At 43.7% G+C, this 18,777-nt stretch overlaps 1 protein-coding gene and 1 non-coding gene across 3 annotated transcripts in view; both read left to right on the top strand.

Moving 5' to 3' along the window:
• Positions 1 to 14,607, top strand: part of MAEA (macrophage erythroblast attacher, E3 ubiquitin ligase) — a 139,577-nt gene extending 124,970 nt beyond the window's left edge. For both annotated transcript variants that reach the window (XM_038752374.1, XM_038752376.1), the window contains 4 exons: positions 77 to 185; positions 7,475 to 7,608; positions 12,856 to 13,051; positions 13,477 to 14,607. In XM_038752374.1, the coding sequence (XP_038608302.1) occupies positions 77 to 185; positions 7,475 to 7,608; positions 12,856 to 13,051; positions 13,477 to 13,572 (535 nt within the window). In that variant the 3' untranslated portion in view covers positions 13,573 to 14,607. The remainder of the gene's footprint in view (positions 1 to 76; positions 186 to 7,474; positions 7,609 to 12,855; positions 13,052 to 13,476) is intronic.
• LOC119933816 lies at positions 2,165 to 2,302 on the top strand. Its single transcript, XR_005452686.1, has one exon. It is a non-coding gene; the product is annotated as a small nucleolar RNA SNORA7 (small nucleolar RNA).
• Positions 14,608 to 18,777: the final 4,170 nt, after the last annotated feature.

An 18,777-nucleotide genomic window follows, 5' to 3' on the forward strand; every position in this document is an offset into this window, starting at 1 on the left:
TATTGTATTTTCCAGTTTAGTAAACACCGAAGAACATGTACAACAAATAATTCCCAATTCTGTTGGTTTTTTTTAGGCATGCAAGAAAGCATTTCAGTCAGGCTGAAGGAAGTCAACTGGATGAGGTTCGACAAGTAATGGGAATGTTGGCCTTCCCATCAGACACTCATATCTCCCCTTATAAGGTAAGTTTTATAAATATGAGCCGAAGTTTGAGCCTTGGGCTTTCATTTTCCACCGGACGAGATGATGATGACGATTGTGTAATACGTTCCGCCAGGACCCGACAAAGAAAAATATACTCGTCCTAAGATGTTATTATTTTAGGTTGAATGTCAAACCAAGTTCCTTGCGATAAAACCTTTAAATGTCATTTACGGACAGAATGAGTTGAATCTTCCATACGTACAGACTACATCAATCTAATAATTGAACTTTCAAGGGGGGAATAAGATACTCAAGGCTAGCAATTTAGTGGTACTTACAGACAAGAGCGTCACAACTTAGAATGAAAAAAATGAGGCGAGAGTTCTCTTCAGCGAAGCAAAGAAACACATTTGGGAAAACTAAGTAATCAACAGGCTTTCAGGCAAATGCAAAGTAGGTGGCAATCTACCAATTTTGTAAGGTAGGAAAGATGGCCAAAAATGTCAAGTATTCTTGAGAATTAACAGTTCAGTGTTCAGCCGCAAAAATTATTAGCTCTGCTGAATCCATAATAGCGTCAGCGAAATACAATCAACTCCCAACTGGATTAGAAATAATGTCTTAGGGGGTTTTTCATATGCAAACTCACGAATATGATTCCCATATTTATAGGAAAGAACATTATTTGTACTCTTTCATCTAAATAGTTCATAGATGGAAAGAGGGAAAAAAACACTGTAATGTATCACGTCTTAAATGACGTTTTATACCCTAAAATCATTATTTTAATAGTCATCAAAAATGATTTGGTAAGATGTGTTGGAGGTAAGGTGTTGTGGGGAGAGTTGTTGCGTTTGGAGCCTGGGGTTAAGAAGATTGATTTGGTTCCCAAGGATAACTTTGTTTTTGAATAGAGGAATTACATCATAGGATCACTGCTTAAAAGAACTTAGGTAGGCACTGCATCATGGGCTTGAAGGCTTATTTGATAGGTTGGAAGGGCTCTATAAGACTAAGACAAATTTTTAATGTATGAATGTCTCTTCTCAAAGTTGAGATAAGAATTTGGGAGTTGATAACTCAAGCATATCTCGGCAAAGGCCTCGATTGATTCCTTCAGGTCTGTCTGTTGAATTGAGGCACTCCTAAATTTCACATATTAAAGATGAAAGTATTTGTAAGAGGCAAAGGCAAAGTAAGTCTCTCCTTCTGCCTCCTTTCAAATTTTGCAAAGAGTCAATTCCTCATCTGGACCACTATGACAGTTGTTTTTACTAAAGTCAATTCTGCAGAATCCCATACTTAAGCTTAGTCAGTATCTTTGGAATTCAATTCTTATCCAAAAAGAAGTATTCTGACTTATCTCCGGTCCTAGGACTGGGTTTTGGAATACGTCAGTAAAGATGATCTCGTCTGCTCCCGCGGCTTCCACACCATCTCTAGGTGAAGGAGTACCCAACTTGTACTTCCCAAGCGCTTAGTACAGTGCTCTGCACACAGTAAGCCCTCAATAAATACGATTGATGATGAAGGAATGATTTCTTACCCTTTCTCCTTCTCACCCCTGTCTGGGTCCCAACTTGATTTTTTTCCCCTCTTGCTTGACATTTCAAAGTGGGTTTTTTTCCCTATTACTTTAAGATGAATCTGCAGTCTGAAATCTTGTTTTCCCCCAAACCAAGCTCTCCCACCAATGCAGTGTAGACTGAGCTTGGAATGTGAACTAACTATGGATTCCCACCTGCAATGCCAATATCACTCTGACTGGCTTGCCCACCTTTCTCCTATGTGGGGCAGGAGTATTTTTTTTTTATTTAAAGTGGTAAAACATGTGCTTGATCCAAATATATAGGGTTCACCCTAACCATCTGACAACCTGTTGTTTGCAGAGATCCCTTTTTTTTATAAACACAAACGCACATACACACATGTATATATTTTATGGTAGTTGTTAAGCACTTACTGTTTGCCAGGCACCGTACTAAGTGCCTGTATAGATAAAAGGTAATCAGGTTGGCACCTCTCAGGGTCGCACCTGGAGAGTTTCGGCTACTCTACCAGTCTCGACTATGGGAGGGGGAGTCAAGCAGTGGCATATCCATTCCATTCCTAGCTTGGGCAGTGACTAGCGAGTGGAAGGCGATCTGCTACAAGTCCAAACTCACCTGTGCTGGGCAGCAGCAGCATGGGAGAGAGTCAAAGGCGGAGACTCGGGTTTACTGCGCAGAAGGAGGCAATGGTAAACCGCTGCCGTATTTTTACTAAGAAAACTCCTTGGCTCCACTACCAGAACAATTGCAGGTGGAGGTGGGGCGTTCTGGGAGAGATGTGTCGGTGGCATCGCTATGGGTCGGACACGACTCGCCAACATAATCAATCAATCAATCAATTGTATTTATTGAGCGCTTACTATGTGCAGAGCACTGTACTAAGCGCTTGGGAAGTACAAATTGGCAACACATAGAGACAGTCCCTACCCAACAGTGGGCTCACAGTCTAAAAGGGGGAGACAGAGAACAGAACCAAACATACCAACAAAATAAAATAAATAGGATAGAAATGTACAAGTAAAATCAATAAATAAATAAATAAATAGAGTAATAAATATGTACAACCATATATACATATATATAGGTGCTGTGGGGAAGGGAAGGAGGTAAGATGGGGGGATGGAGAGGGGGACGAGGGGGAGAGGAAGGAAGGGGCTCAGTCTGGGAAGGCCTCCTGGAGGAGGTGAGCTCTCAGCAGGGCCTTGAAGGGAGGAAGAGAGCTAGCTTGGCGGAGGGGCAGAGGGAGGGCATTCCAGGCCCGGGGGATGACGTGGGCCGGGGGTCGACGGCGGGACAGGCGAGAGCGAGGTACGGTGAGGAGATTAGTGGTGGAGGAGCGGAGGGTGCGGGCTGGGCAGTAGAAGGAGAGAAGGGAGGTGAGGTAGGAGGGGGCGAGGGGATGGACAGCCTTGAAGCCCAGGGTGAGGAGTTTCTGCCTGATGCGCAGATTGATTGGTAGCCACTGGAGATTTTTGAGGAGGGGAGTAATATGCCCAGAGCGTTTCTGGACAAAGATAATCCGGGCAGCAGCATGAAGTATGGATTGAAGTGGAGAGAGACACGAGGATGGGAGATCAGAGAGAAGGCTGGTGCAGTAGTCCAGATGGGATAGGATGAGAGCTTGAATGAGCAGGGTAGCAGTTTGGATGGAGAGGAAAGGGCGGATCTTGGCAACGTTGCGGAGCTGAGACCGGCAGGTTTTGGTGACGGCTTGGATGTGAGGGGTGAATGAGAGAGCGGAGTCGAGGATGACACCAAGGTTGCGGGCTTGTGAGACAGGAAGGATGGTAGTGCCGTCAACAGAGATGGGAAAGTCAGGGAGAGGACATAGACAACAACAATCAGGTTGGACAGCATGGGGTTCACAGTCTAAATCCCCATTGTACAGATGAGATGACAAGATGAAGTTAAGTGAGTTGCCCAAGGTCACACAGCGGACAAGTGGCAGATCCGGGATTAGAACCCAGGTCCTTCTGACTCCCAGCCCCGGGCTCTTCCCAATTTATTCATTCGATCGTATTTGTTGAGCGCTTTAATGTGTGCAGAGCATTGTACTACTACTACTACTAATAATAATGATAGCTATGTGCAAAGCACTGTTCTAAGCGCTGGGGAGGTTACAAGGAGATCAGGTTGTCCCATGGGGGGCTCACAGTCTTAATCCCCATTTTACAGATGAGGTCACTGAGGCCCAGAGAAGTGAAGTGACTTGCCCAAAGTCACACAGCTGACAATTGGCGGAGCCGGGATTTGAACCCATGACCTCCGACTCCAAAGCCCGGGCTCTTTCCACCGAGCCACGCTGCTTCTCCTGAGTGCTTGGGAAGTACAAATCGGCAACATATTGAGAAGCAGCATGGCTCAGTGTGGGAAAGAGCACGGGCTTTGGAGTCAGAGGTCATGGGTTCAAATCCCGGCTCCACCAGTTGAGAGCTGTGTGGCTTCGGACAAGTCACTTCACTTCTCTGTACCTCAGTGACCTCATCTGTAAAATGGGGATTAAGACTGTGAGCCCCCCGTGGGACAACCTGATCACCTTGTAACTTCCCCAGCGCTTAGAACAGTGCTTTGCACATAGTAAGCGCTTAATAAATGCCATTAAAAAAAAAAAGACACAGTCCCTACCCAACAACGAGCTCACAGTCTAGAAGGGGGAGATAGACAACGAAACAAAACAAGTAGACAGGTGTCAATACTATCAGAATAAATAGAGTTATGGCTATGTACATATCCTTAATAAAATAAATATAGTAAATATGTACAAATAAAATGAGTAGAGTAATAAATATGTACAAATATATACAAGTGCTGGGGGGGGGGGGGCAGGGGGGCCCAGGGGAGGGGAGGAAGAGGAGGAGGAGTGGAAAAAGGTGAGGGTTCAGTACCCAATAAGCAATACTGCTTCTCTTTTGCTTCCTGAAGCGAAACTAATGCGTTTGGAAGGTACTTATCATTAGTCCCAACTTCAGGCTTGCCCAACCACCTTTAAGAAATTCTCCTGGGCTAACCAAGCCCCACCAATGAGGGAAAAAAAATTGAAAAGAAAGTAACCTGTAAAGACACAAACCAACAGACTTTACCCATCAGTTGCTAACTTGCATTAATAAGTACTTGTTACAAATTTATTTCTGTTGGGATGAAAGCTAAGCTAGCTGCTTCCATTTGTGGAAGTAATGTGGATTCTGAATATTTTTTCAAGCATATTTTTTTTTCACTCATTCAGACCTAACCGTGGGCAAATCACTTCACTACTCCATGCTTCAGTTCCCTCACTGCAAAATGGGGATCCCAAACCTGTCCTCCCTCCTAATCAGACTGTGCCCCACGAGGGACTTATGTTGTCCTACGTGCTTGGCACATAGTAAGCACAGACACTGCAGTTATTATAACCAGCATTTCCAAAATTGTCTATCATTATTTCCCATTTGATCACGTCATTCCTCCTTAAAACCTTTAGCCGATGTCACAGCCCCCGTTCTGTAAATTAATTTCACTCGAAGTCAATTCATAGCATCCCACCAGCCCATCCCTACTTCTAATATATTCTTCCTTCTCTCCTTTATGCTCTGTCATCATTCCACTCAAGCCCCCTGCTTCTCTCCTCTTGCTATCTATCTACTTTCTGTCTTGCTATCCTTTTATGCCTATGGCAATTCCCACCTTTGATCTTCCAAACTTTCTCTTTGCTGTCTTAAAGCTTACCTCCAGACACCTCCTCTCTGAGAAGTGTTCTCCAGTTAAGTGTTTATGGAGAAATGCTACATAACCTTCTCACTCAGCATCTCATAAAAGGGGAGAAACAATAAAAACACCGTAAAGTACAATGATTAATCTTTTTCCTTAGACTGTAGACCTTGGAGAGGAGGAGGGAGTTGGGTCTTCCTTCCCTGTCTCCAAGGATTTATATTCTAAGGTCAAGGCTGTATCACCCACAGGCATTTATATAAGGATCAATTGATGATTTATTTATTACCTAAAGCAGTTCAGTAGTGTTCAAATATGAAATGATTTTGCTACCACTTTTTCACACAGATCCTCCCCTTTGGTACCGCAGGCTCACAGAAGCGATTTTCAAAGTCAGTGTCATCTTAATTCAGTTTGTGAAAGCGGCGTTATATTCTTTGAGAGTACTGAAACTTCTATGGACCTCAAGTCTTCTGGATGTAGTTTTGTTTCTTGAACTACTATAGGAGGTCTTGTGGCACTCTTAGCTTAATTTTAGAGCATGCCGCAGTACAGTGTGCAGGTGTGTAAATGTATTTTTAGGGCTAGCCATGCCCCAGAGTCAGGGATAAGAGGGTTTGGGGGCTGGAGAGGGGAAGTTTCCTCGTTGCATTGTTTGGGTTCCGAAGAAACCACAAGCCTAGACTCATTGGGACCCTATCCAGGTCACGAAGCCGTCATCGAACCATCTGGTAGCCAAATCCTTACTTACAGACTCCCTCGAGTTGCTGTTACCGTTCTCTAAAAATATCCAGTAAAATTAATCTATACTGTGGATCTGGGATCTGAATAGCTCTAAGTTCCCGGAGGCAACTATAAAGAAAAACAGAAAATATTAAGCTTAATTTGAACTCAGTACAAGTGTGAGGCAGCAGTTTTGTGGAACAGCCGATTGATAGCCTACAAGCTTGTCGTCATGAACTTCTTTGGGTATATGTATTCTCCAACTGTTATATAAATTCCAAACATAAGCTAGAACCTTTCAGTAATCAAGATTTTAGCAGAGATCATCAATGAGTGGCTGAGTTCTGGAAGTGTTTTGGAGTGGGTGGTGTTTCTATAAAGATAGTAAATAATATATAAAGGATTTTTGAAGCATGGAAGAAAAGTATAATTAGCAAATTAAGATATAAATCTATCTCGTGTGTGTGTGTGTGTGTATATACACATATACATTCATATTTGCTTTGAATTCCTGGTGGCCCACATTAACCGCAAAACAAAACAATAGAAGCTGTCAAAAAATGGATTGATTATTAAACAACCATTATCTAAGACCCTTCCATACCTCTCAGTTGACCTGGATTTGTGCCCTATCAATTTTTTTTGAGATCTTTTTCTTCCTATTCCACTTAAAATTCTCCTATATATTCTTACATTTTTGTGTTCTTATAAATACAAATGCAGTTTATATTCCACTTTGTTTTTCTAACCTGGAGTTTAGTTGCAGTTTCTGAAATAGAGCATAATTTTTTTGGTTTTCATATGATCTTAAAGATTTTTGAGCATTTGCCGTTTGACTACCTGTTGATGTCAGTTTCTTATCTTGGATGTAAAATGACCGCATAAACTTGACTTAAAAGCACTTATGTTTCCTTGGTGGTGGTTTGCTAAATCATGTGTTAGACTTTTCAGTAGGCTTAAAGCAGGCAGACATTCCAGAGTATTAATTTCACTTCATAAGCAGGCCAACATTCCAGAAAATTAAGTACTGAAAATGATATTACGGTCAAGTCGATAGATTTTTTTTTTGTAATCACAGAGCCCTATACATTCCAGAGTTTGAGGAATTTTTGTTGTTGAATTTCATTCCCTTTAATCTACATGTTAAATGTTTAGCGTAATTGATAGCATCTAGCATATAGCCATAAGTGATTGCATCTGAAAGCACTGTGGATATTGTAAAGCTTTTTGAGACCATTTTCGTTGCTGGATTGTTTTAGTGGGATCGTTACTCTGATTTCTGCTTAGCCAAGTGTTGTAGGTGTTGTGTAAGAATCATTTTAGAGCGATCCATTTTCCTAAATGAAATGCTGTTCTTTATTTCATTATAGGATCTTTTGGATCCTGCACGATGGAGGATGCTGATTCAGCAGTTTAGGTATGATAATTATAGACTACATCAGCTGGGGAACAACTCTGTCTTCACTATAACGCTCCAGGCAGGCCTTTCAGCCATAAAGACACCGTATCCTTTAACGGAGAATTGCACTTTGCAAAGGGTAAACATTCCAAAAATATACGTTTTCCAAGGGAGATGAAAATTTTTAGTGTGGACGTGTTCATTCAATCGTATTTATTGAGCATTACTGTGTGCAGAGCACTATACTAAGCGTTTGGGAAGTACAAGTCGGCGACATATAGAGATGGTCCCTGCCCAACAATGGGCAGTGTATAAAACCACTTTCACTCTCTCTGAATGATGATGATGATGGCATTTGTTAAGCACTTACTATGTGCAAAGCACTGTTCTAAGCGCTGGGGGGATACAAGGTGATCAGGTTGTCCCACGCGGGGCTCACGGGCTTAATCCCCATTTTACAGATGAGGGAGCTGAGGCTCAGAGAAGTTAAGTGAGTTGCCCAAGGTCACACAGCAGACGCGTGGAGGAGCTGGGATTAGAACCCATGACCTTAGACTGTGAGCCCACTGTTGGGTAAGGACTGTCTCTATATGTTGCCAACTTGGACTTCCCAAGCGCTTAGTACAGTGCTCTGCACACAGTAAGCGCTCAATAAATACGATTGATGATGGTGATGACCTCTGACTCCCAAGCCCGCGCTCTTTCCACTGAGCAGTGTAAAATGCAGTGCGTGATGGTTTTTGGCTAACAATATCTGGAGTGACTTGATTCACACAAAAAATTTTTAGGCAATGAGGACGTAATAGCAGATGAGCTAAATCAATCATTCGACGGCATACTCTTCAACCACAATTGGGCATGTCTGTTATGGTCGTAACTGTGACTTTTATTCAGCACTTGTTACATGCCACGAACTGTGCCAAACACTAGGGTAGATATCAGGTAATCAAGTCAGACACCGATCAGGTGGGATTTAACAAGGAAAGAGAACGGCTATCTTGTCCTCACTCTACACATGTGAAAACCGAAGCCCAGAGACAATAATAATAATTGTGGTATTTGTTAAGCGCTTACTAGGTGCCAGGTACTGTACTAAGCGCTGGGGTGGATACCAGGAAGTAGGGTTGGACACAGTCCCTGTCCCACGTGGGGCTCACAGGCTGAATTCCCATTTTACAGATGGGGCCCAGAGAAGTGGAGTGACTTGCCCAAGGTCACACAGCAGACATGCGGTGGAGCCGGGATTAGAACCCATGACCTTCTGACCTTCCTAGGCCCGTGCTCTATCCACTATGCCCGTCTGTAGGCAAAATAAATGAGCAGAGCGTCCACTGTATTTTGCAGATGGAAAAAACAAGGCACTGACCGCTTAAAGTTCCTTGAAGGCAAGGAACATGTGCTTTTAGACTGTGAGCCCACTGTTGGGTAGGGACTGTCTCCATACGTTGCCAACTTGTACTTCCCAAGCGCTTAGTACAGTGCTCTGCACACAGTAAGCGCTCAATAAATACGATTGATGATGATGATGTGCTTGGAGTCTGTATTCTCTTAAGTACTCTGCCCTGCCAGGACTTCTTGACTTCTGCATCGGCCTTTTTGCCGACCTCCCTGCCTCCAGTCAGAGAAGCAGCGAGGCTCAGTGGAAAAAGCCCGGGCTTTGGAGACAGAGGTTATGGGTTCAAATTCCGGCTCCACCACTTGTCAGCTGTGTGACTTTGGGCAAGTCACTTAATTTCTCTGTGCCTCCGTTCCCTCGTCTGTAAAATGGGGATGAAGACTGTGAGCCCCCCATGGGACAACCTCGTCACCTTGTAACCTCCCCAGCTCTTAGAACGGTGCTTTGCACATAGTAAGTGCTTAATAAATGCCATTATTATTATTATAGAGCACGAGCCTGGGAGTCCGAAGGTCATGGCTTCTAATCCCGGCTCTACCATATTTTATTTTATTTTGTTAATATGTTTTGTTGCCTGTCTCCCCCTTCTAGACTGTGAGCCTGCTGTTGGGTAGGGACCGTCTCTATATGTTGCCAACATGTACTTCCCAAGCGCTTAGTACAGTGCTCTGCACACAGAAAGCACTCAATGAATGCGATTGACTGAATGAATGAATTTGCTGTGTGACCTCGGGAGAGTCGCTTCACTTCTCTATGCCTCAGTTACCTCATCTGGAAAACGGCAGTTGAGACTGTGAGCCCCACGTGGGACAGGGACTGCGTCCAACCCTACTTCTTTTTCGCACTCCAGTGCTTAGGACAGTGGCTGGCACATAGTAAGCGTTGAACAAATGCCATGATTATTACTAGTATTATTATTATTACTGCCTGGATCATTTTTCTGAAACATCATTCTGCATTTGTCCCACTCCTGAGAAAACTTCTAGTCATTGCCCACTCCTTCCCTCGTCAAGCAGAAACTCCTGACGAATGGTTTTAATGAGCTTCACCCACTCTCTCCCTCATACTTCTCCACTCTCTTCTCCCACTCCCCCCCAGCTTGCCTTCTTTATTCCTCTCTAGCCATTCTACCCTCTCTGGATTGTTGCCTCGTCCTTTTTTCTCCTCTCTCGTGCCTGGTTCTCTCTCCAACAGCCCCAACCATCTTCATAGCTGTTTTTCATTCATTCAGTCAGTCATATTTATTGAGCACTTACCGTGTGCAGAACACTGTACTAAGTAAAACTGCATCTCTTCCAGAAAGCCTTCCCTGATTCATTTCCAATCACCCCACCTTATATCCTTTAACTGTCATGTCAGCAGTTTTGTGACACCTAAATTTAAGTACTCATAACCCCCTGTACCACTTATGTACTTAATGTGCCTGCCGATTTTTTTACGGTATTTGTTTTGTCTGCCATACGCAAGGCACTGTGCTAAGTGCTGGGGTAGATCATCATCATCATCATCAATCGTATTTATTGAGCACTTACTATGTGCAGAGCACTGTGCTAAGCACTTGGGAAGTACAAATTGGCAACATATAGAGACAGTCCCTACCCAACAGTGGGCTCACAGTCTAAAAGGGGGAGAGATACAAGATACAAGCTAATCAGGTTGGACACAGTCCCTGTCCCACATGGGGCTCACAGTCTTAAATCCCCATTTTACAGATGAGGTAACTAAAGCACAGAGAAGTCAATTGACTTGGCCAAGGTCAAGCCGTGCTTTTTCCACTAGGCTGTGCCGCTTCTGAAGTTCTGTTGGGTTGCACTCTCCCAAGCACTTAGAACAGGGCTCTGCACAATATAAGTGGTCAATAAATACCACTAATTGATTTTTTGATAATCCCTATTAATTCCTCCTATTGTATAATTTATTGCAATGTTGATAGGTGATAAGCTCCTTAGGAGCAGGGATCGTGTCTGCTAATTCTCTTGCATTCTCCCCAGCACTCTCTGCTCTGCACCTGCACCTAGTTAGTGCTCAGTACCTACTGTTGATTTATGTACCTACTTTTATGTACCTACTTTTGATTTATGTTACACTTGGGTTGAAGCAGGACCAGAACTCCAGCTTTCCGACTCACCCTGGAGTTACCTATTAGGTTACAACTGCATTTCGATGTGCTGTTGTGTAACACACTTCAGTGGGTGCCACTGAGGGGGAGCAGAGAATCCATTGAGGACTCGAGTGTAGAATTCAAGTCATGTAATATGTTGCTAACGAAATGCAGTTTGCTAGGCCCTGAGAGGAATTACAAAAGAAGAATCGGGCAAGGGCCCAGTCCACGAGCTTGCAGCTTTACCTGCTGCCGTTATCATCCGCTGCATCAACGGTGTCTTCCACATCAACCGTGCAGAATGCTGTAGAAGGTTTATGGATAGGCCCAGAAGTTAGAAACAGTCTTAGCTGTGATTAGTAAGCGCTCAATAAATACGATTGATTGATTGATTGATTGATTTTACAGAGCTGAACTATAATGAGGAGATAAGTGAAAATAAACTGCCAAGCCTGCAACAGGTAATACAGTTTGCATCACTTGCCTGCTCGGTGACCTTGGTCAAGTCACTGAACTCCTTGGGGCTTCAGTTTCCGGGGCTTAAATTCCTGGTCTCCCTCCCCATTAGACTATAAGCCCTATGTGGGACAGGAACTGTGTCTGATCTAATTACCTTGTATCTACCCAGCACTTAGAACAGTGCAGGTAAAAGCTTAAACACCGCAAATATTATTATAATTATTGTTCGTGGTGGTGTGATTATTATACTGTAGATGTAATGCTCAGCAAGAGTTATGTGTTAAATGATAAAGACTGATGTGGAATCGAGTTTTTGATTAGCTCCCAGATTACAGAGAAGCAGCGTGGCTCAGTGGAAAGAGCCCAGGCTTTGGAGTCGGAGGTCATGGGTTCGAATCCTGGCTCTGCCAATTGTCAGCTGTGTGACTTTGGGCAAGTCACTTCACTTCTCTGTGCCTCGGTTTCCTCATCTGTAAAATGGGGATTGTGAGCCCCCTGTGGGACAACCTGATCACCTTGTAACCTCCCCAGCACTTAGAACGGTGCTTTGCACATAGTAAGTGCTTAATAAATGACACTATTAATTAATTAATCCCAAACTTGTAAGACTTAGAAAAATCTAATCAGATACAGAAAATACAAAACATGATGTATCGGCCCCCAAGAAGAACACGGGGAAGGAGAAATGATTTTTTTTTCTCCTAAGTGCCTTAAGACCTACCGAGGAATTGCTGAGGAACCCCTATTGCCGCTACAAGCTGAAAATATTTAACCGAGGAGTGAGGTGACTTGCCCAAGGTCACACAGCAGACAAGTGGTGGAGCCGAGATCAGAACCCAGCTCTGTGATCTGGCATCAAGCACTGAAAGAGTCTGTGGTGAAGTTGCAGAAAACCCCCACCTTGGCAGGCGGACCACTAGAAAGTCTTTTCTTGCCCACGTAGTGGGAAGACCCGGTCCTTTTAGCCACACAAATTGCAGTCACCCTCAGGAGTTTTGCTTTGGAATACATAAGGAGCAATGATGTGTATCATTTTCCAACTAAATTTTATGTCCCCGTAAGTGTCTCTGGACAGATGCAAATTTCCACAGATTGTGAGCATTAATGACTAATTATTTTTCCACTCCCACTTCCCCCAGAATGACATTTCCTCAATTTTAAATTTGGAAGACTCTTTGGGTCTGGATAGTAGGAAGATCCGTTGTTTCCCGCTGTGCCGGGCTTTTCCACCAGAGCTGCCGACAACTTGGCATCGATCCACTGGCTCAGATTCCCCTGCCTTGTCGTACGTCACTAGCGAGAACTTAAAAGAGATCGGACGCGTCCCCCCTTTCCCTAGTGTTTTCCACAAAGCGCGTTCCTGTGGCCCGGCGTTCCTTGACTCCCTGTGAAACAGACAGTGCTATAAGGAGGATGGTAGTTCCAAAAATCCAGATTGCCCTGTATGTAGCAAGTCGCTCAACAAGCTGGCCCAGCCCTTGCCTATGGCCCACTGTGCCAACTCGCGGCTAGTCTGCAAGATTTCCGGAGACGTCATGAATGAAAATAATCCTCCCATGATGCTACCGAATGGATACGTGTACGGATACAACGTAAGTCCTTTCTTTTGTTATTGTTGGTTTTTTTCCAGTTTTAAGGTACTCTCGACCTCTTCAAACGGCTCTCCAGAACTCCATGACTTGCTTTTCAGCGGGTTTTGGTCTAGTTCCAAAGCTTGGGTTTCGCTTTCCTTTTAAGAAATAATTCAACTTTTCCTTAAGTCTCTTCTCTGGCATGAAAATGCGAGTTGGGAAAAAAAAAATCCCTGTCGGTTCATATCAAAGAGGGAAATGTTGATTTGGGTCCACAAATGGATAAAAATGAACGGAAGAGAATCCTTGGTTTTGCCTTCTGTACTTAAATTTGCCAAAACGAAAATCCTCCTGGTCCCGAATAGCGTAATTTCCGAAGGTTGAACGAGCGATCTTCTTCTGTTTCTCATTTGCTGATATCGATGGATTTGCCTTGTATTTTTCAGTCCCTGCTTTCTATTCGTCAGGATGACAAAGTCATTTGCCCAAGAACCAAAGAAGTCTTCAACTTCTCACAAGCTGAGAAAGTATACATCATGTAGGTTCCTCTCCACCTGCGATGGCGTTCCGCTGGAATGTGACCCAAAATAGGATGACGTGCCCTGTGCGGTGCGGCCTTGTGTGGCAAAGAAGCATGATCTGCCATCTTGAGGATCAGACCTGTCGATGGCATTATTGTTTCTTGCGACCAAAGATCAATGAGCAACAATAAATACTCTTAGGAAAAGAGGAGATCTGACTTAATAAGTTTGTACTTGAAAACAACATTTTGATTGGTAGGATTTTGTAACATAAGTCACATTTAATGCTTCTGAAAAGTACTTTAATCTTTCAAAAGATCATTCTTCTTTGAGGATCGACTTTCACACTGGGGAAAACTTGAAAATGCAGCTTAAGACGTGATTCTGTTTTCTTTTCCCCGTTGTTCTCCCTCAGTTTTTCCTCACCATTTTTTTGCTAATGACCAGAAATGGATTAAAATAAGGGGTTTCTCCCCGAGAGCCTATTGCCTTCTCTGCTGGGGACCCTACAGTGAAGTGGTAGCAATGCTGGATGTAAAATACCCCAATTACTTCATCTCGTGGAACAGTTAACTAGACTGTGACTCCATCCCAGAATCAAGCAGAAGCTCTCTTTTAAAAACTGGATTTCCAGAGGTGGCCAAAAAATACAAAGAGCATATAGTGTGACAGGCTGAAATGTTTTTTCTAGATTCTTCCACTTTCCCTAGTGTTGAAGTCTTTCCAAAGTTATTAGTTACGTGCTTAGGGTTCAATAGCAAATCATTAGTGCTACTGCCTTATTTCTTGCTTTGAGAATGTATTCACATGGAAATCTGGTATCCTTTAGTGTTGGACAGTTTCTGAAGAGGCCTTACAACATGGTTACCTAAGTTAGGGTCTAAATATTATTCATTACAGGAACTAATGGTTCAGTTTTAATGATTACAGATGACTTTTCAAGACCAAGCCAACCATTGTAGTTTAAACAAAACCGTATTGTAGAGGTTTGTATCTAGCACTTATTTTTGCATGTTGATGTTGATTAGCTAATAAAAAGATTGTAAATGTAAAACATGTTAATAAAAATGGTTTTCCATTTCTTTCTTATATGCCAGGAAGAAGCTACTCTGTGTTTTTCACATACGTGAAGTGGCCGCCCCCCTTTTGATAACTTTTTTTTCCCTCTCCTGATTGTTTGCGATCTAAATGGGTTTGACCGCTCTACTCATTCGTCCAGCTTCCACATGGGTACACCCAACTCATTCGTTCATTTGACCATATTTATTGAGCGCTTACTGCGTGCAAAGCACTGTATTGAGCGCTTAGCTGACCCCCTTGGCCAGCCAGGTGTTTCCTCCCGTACAGTTCCTCCCCTTGGAGGGGCGGGAATGTACCTGAGTGACCAACTAGTTGGGACTCTAGACTGGAAGCTCATTATGGGCAGGGAACGTATCTGCTAATTCTGTTGTATTGGACTCCCCCAAGTGCTTAGTAATAATAATAATAATAATTTTGGTATTTAAGTGCTTACTATGTGCAAAGCACTGTTCTAAGCGCTGGGGAGGATACAAGGTCATCAGGTTGTCCCTTGGGCTCACAATCTTAATCCCAGTTTAACAGATGAGGTCACTGAGTACAGGGCTCTACATATAGTAAGCGCTCAATAAATACCATTGATTGTTGGATTGATAGTTGGACACAGCGGCTGCTGCACTTGGTTAAAAATAATTATCACAGTGGCTTCTGTTAAGGGCCCTACTGTGTTCCAAACACTGTTCTGACCACTGGGGCAGATACAAGATCATCAGGTCGCATTTGGGGCTCACAGTCTAAGTAGGAGGGAGAACAGGAATTGAATCCTCATTTTGCAGATGAGGGAGCTCAGGCACAGAGAAATAAAGGTTACACAGCAGGCAAGTGACAGAGCCAGGATTAGAACCCAGATCCTCTGACTCCCGGGGCCATGCTCTTTCCACTAGGCCATGCTGCTTCTCGTGCCGCTCATTACTACTAAGGAGGTACTGAGCAAAATTTTTAGTCATGCAGCAACATTAGAATGGAATTTTGTGACTAAAATTTATTGGCTGAAGTATGTTCTACAGTCAACGGTGTCCGTGGGTGTCTTCGGAAACTGCCAAAATTCTTTAAATTTTTCCTCTTGGTATTATGGGGTTCAAATATGGGGCCCTGTTGTCCCATCTGAGTACATTCCCTCCCTAGCATATCCACCGGGACTCTGACCGCACTGGCAAACTAATTGCAGGGTCAGAAATCTCATGGTGGAAATATTCTTGACCCCTTAGCCGACTAACGTGCGGGGAATTGGATATTTGTGGCAATTCAGCACGGAGGAACCGAAGAGCATTGGGTGGAGACTGCTCAAGCAGGGGAATTTATTTTTTCTGTGAAATTTCCTGCTTGGGTGGGACTTCTCATTAGCCCAGTCGTGCACCCAGTTGACAGCTGGAATCTGGGGCGTTGGCCGTGGCACATTCCCCCTCGCATTTCCTGGCAACCTCCAAGATAGAGGGCAGAGCCGAGAGCTCGAATAGCATAAAATGCTATCCTTTGGACCAGGCGGAAGTGCTCACGTCGAGGATCCCCAAATGGGCTCTGAACTGAATTAGCATTTGTGGTCCCATAAACATTAATCCTGCCTACACCATGGGGTTCTTGCCCACATTAAGTTGAACTTTAATGTTCAATTTGCCCGTGCAGGCTGTCGGAATTATGCCATTGGCATTTGTAATTCTGTGGGTAATAGCCATGATTGCTGCGATTATAGCGGTTGACGTCTGAAAAATTCCAAGCTCTTCACTCCAGTCATCCTTGCCTTATCTCCCACAGATTGGCATGGAGGCGTGGACTCTCTGTATTTTGCCTATGGAAAAATGGAGCCATAGAGGATATGAATGACTCTGGCAGATCTTTCTACTCTTCAGAGGCAGATCTAAGAGTAGATTCCAAATTGCCTCCCCATACCACAAAGTTTTCCAGCAATTTGGAATCAACTTTTCTTCAAGTTGAAGAAAATTCCTTATAGAGAACACTGTCAAATTTTGCAATCGTGTCACCTCTTACTGATGTAGTTGAACTCTTCTTACTCGTCCTCCAGTCTTTCTCTTATTGATATCAGACAGGTACAGAAGAGTGACACCGATTGATGAGATGGTAACCTGCAACAAAATCAATCAATCCATCAATGGTATTTATTGAGCACTTACCATGTGCAGAGCACCATAGTAAGCGCTTGGGAGAGTGCAGTACAACAGAGTTCATATAATAATAATTACAGTATTTGTTAAGTGCTTACTGTGGGCCGGGCACCGTACTAAGCTCTGTGGTGGATACAAGCAAATCGGGTTGGACACAGTCCCTGTCCCGCATAGGGCTCACCGTCTTCATCTCCGTTTTACAGATGAGGTAACAGGCCCAGAGAAGTGAAGCGATTTGCCCAAGGCCACACAGCGGCGCCGGGATTAGAACCCATGACCTTCTGACTCTCTGGCCTGTGCTCTATCCACTAAGCTATGCTGATAAGAAACGTTCCCTACCAACGGGGAGCTTACGTCTAGTTGGGGAGACCGATACTAAAATATATTACAGATACGTGCCTAAGTGTTGTGAGGCTGAGGGATGGGTGAATATCGAGAGCTTAAAGGGTACAGATCCAAGCGTTATTGAAACCTAAGCCCGTCCAAAGAAAGGAAGATCATCATCATCAATCGTATTTATTGAGCGCTTACTATGTGCAGAGCACTGTACTAAGCGCTTGGGAAGTACGAATTGGAAGATGCCACTTAGGAGGAGATTCGCTTGAAGTTCTTTCTATTACTGCTAGATCTTGAGTTTGAAAGTCATTCATTCCTACCCCACAAAGGATTATGGCCTAGACTATAATGAATATGCAATTCACAATCCTTTTTCGCCGAATGAAGATCCAGTAGCATCCAACTAAGAGGGCAGGTGCAGTATTAGCACTTCTGAAAGGAGAATGAACACCTCGTCTTTCTCCCCTTCAGGATAACGGGGAGACTTTACAGGAGATGGAAATCGATTGAAGTAGGAGGAGTGGAATTGATAGAAAGGGGGAGATACGGAGAGTAAGGATATGTGAGAATAACATTGAAAGGAAATGGCTGGAAAGTTCCTTAACCTAAAAAAAGGGGAGGAAGAGCATGGTCTGTGTATATTGGAATATCAGGTTCGTCTTTGGATTTCATTGTACCCGTCCTTCGATAAGAGCAACGTGCAGATGAGCTGGAGTTCACAGTAACTCAGGTAGGATTTTTTTTTTTTTGTCTGTTAACGTTTTTTCCCAGATCAAAGACTCTCCTTTAGCGAACTGAGAAAAGGAACTTCAGAATGCCTTCTCGGCACGGAAAGGAGTGTAGTTTCACCTTTAAACTCCTGAGCAATACTCCCCCCGCACACACACACACACAGACATCTAGGCTGCTGAAAGGCAAACTGGCTTTAAACGGCAACAAACGTTCCTTGAGCCCCTGACTTGTACTGGCTTGGAAGTGTGCTAGTAGGCTCAGGATTTACAAGCCCTTTCTTTCCTAGTTCACGGGGCTTATTACTAGAATAACGTCCCCTAGGTAATCAGAAGTCAGGGCAGAGTCGTTAGACTGAATTCTCAAAGCGTGTTCATAAAATTAATGGGCGCTCGGATGGCGATTCATTAAAGAAAGGAGACTCCAGCAACATGTTGCGGAAGAGTTTAAAGAATCGACTTTCCCTGAGTGCCATCCTCTGGCTAGAATTATCAACTGCAAGTTGGGTCAATTAACGTTGATAAACTCATTAAAGAAGAAGAAGAATTGTGGTATTTGTTGTGCCAACACTGCTCTAAGCCCTGGGATCGATACAGGGTAATCAGGTTGAATACAGCCCTTGTCCCGCACAAGGCCTGCACTCCAAGAAGCAAGGAAAAAAGGTACTGAGACCCCATTCTGAGAAGAAGCAGTGTGGCTCAGTGGAAAAAGCCATGGCTTGGGAGTCAGGTTGCGGGTTCTAATCCCGGCTCTGCCACTTGTCAGCTGGGTGACTTTAGGCAAGTCACTTAACTTCTCTGGGCCTCAGTTACATCATCTGTAAAATGGGGATTAAGACTGTGAGCCTCATGTGGGACAACCTGATTACCTTGCATCCCCCAGAGCTTAGGACAGTGCTTGGCACATAGTAAGCGCTTAACAAAAGCCATCATTATTATTATTATTATTAGAATACTGCTTGGAA

This window comes from Tachyglossus aculeatus, chromosome 10, assembly GCF_015852505.1.
Source record: "Tachyglossus aculeatus isolate mTacAcu1 chromosome 10, mTacAcu1.pri, whole genome shotgun sequence".
Classification (NCBI taxonomy): Eukaryota; Metazoa; Chordata; class Mammalia; order Monotremata; family Tachyglossidae; genus Tachyglossus; species Tachyglossus aculeatus.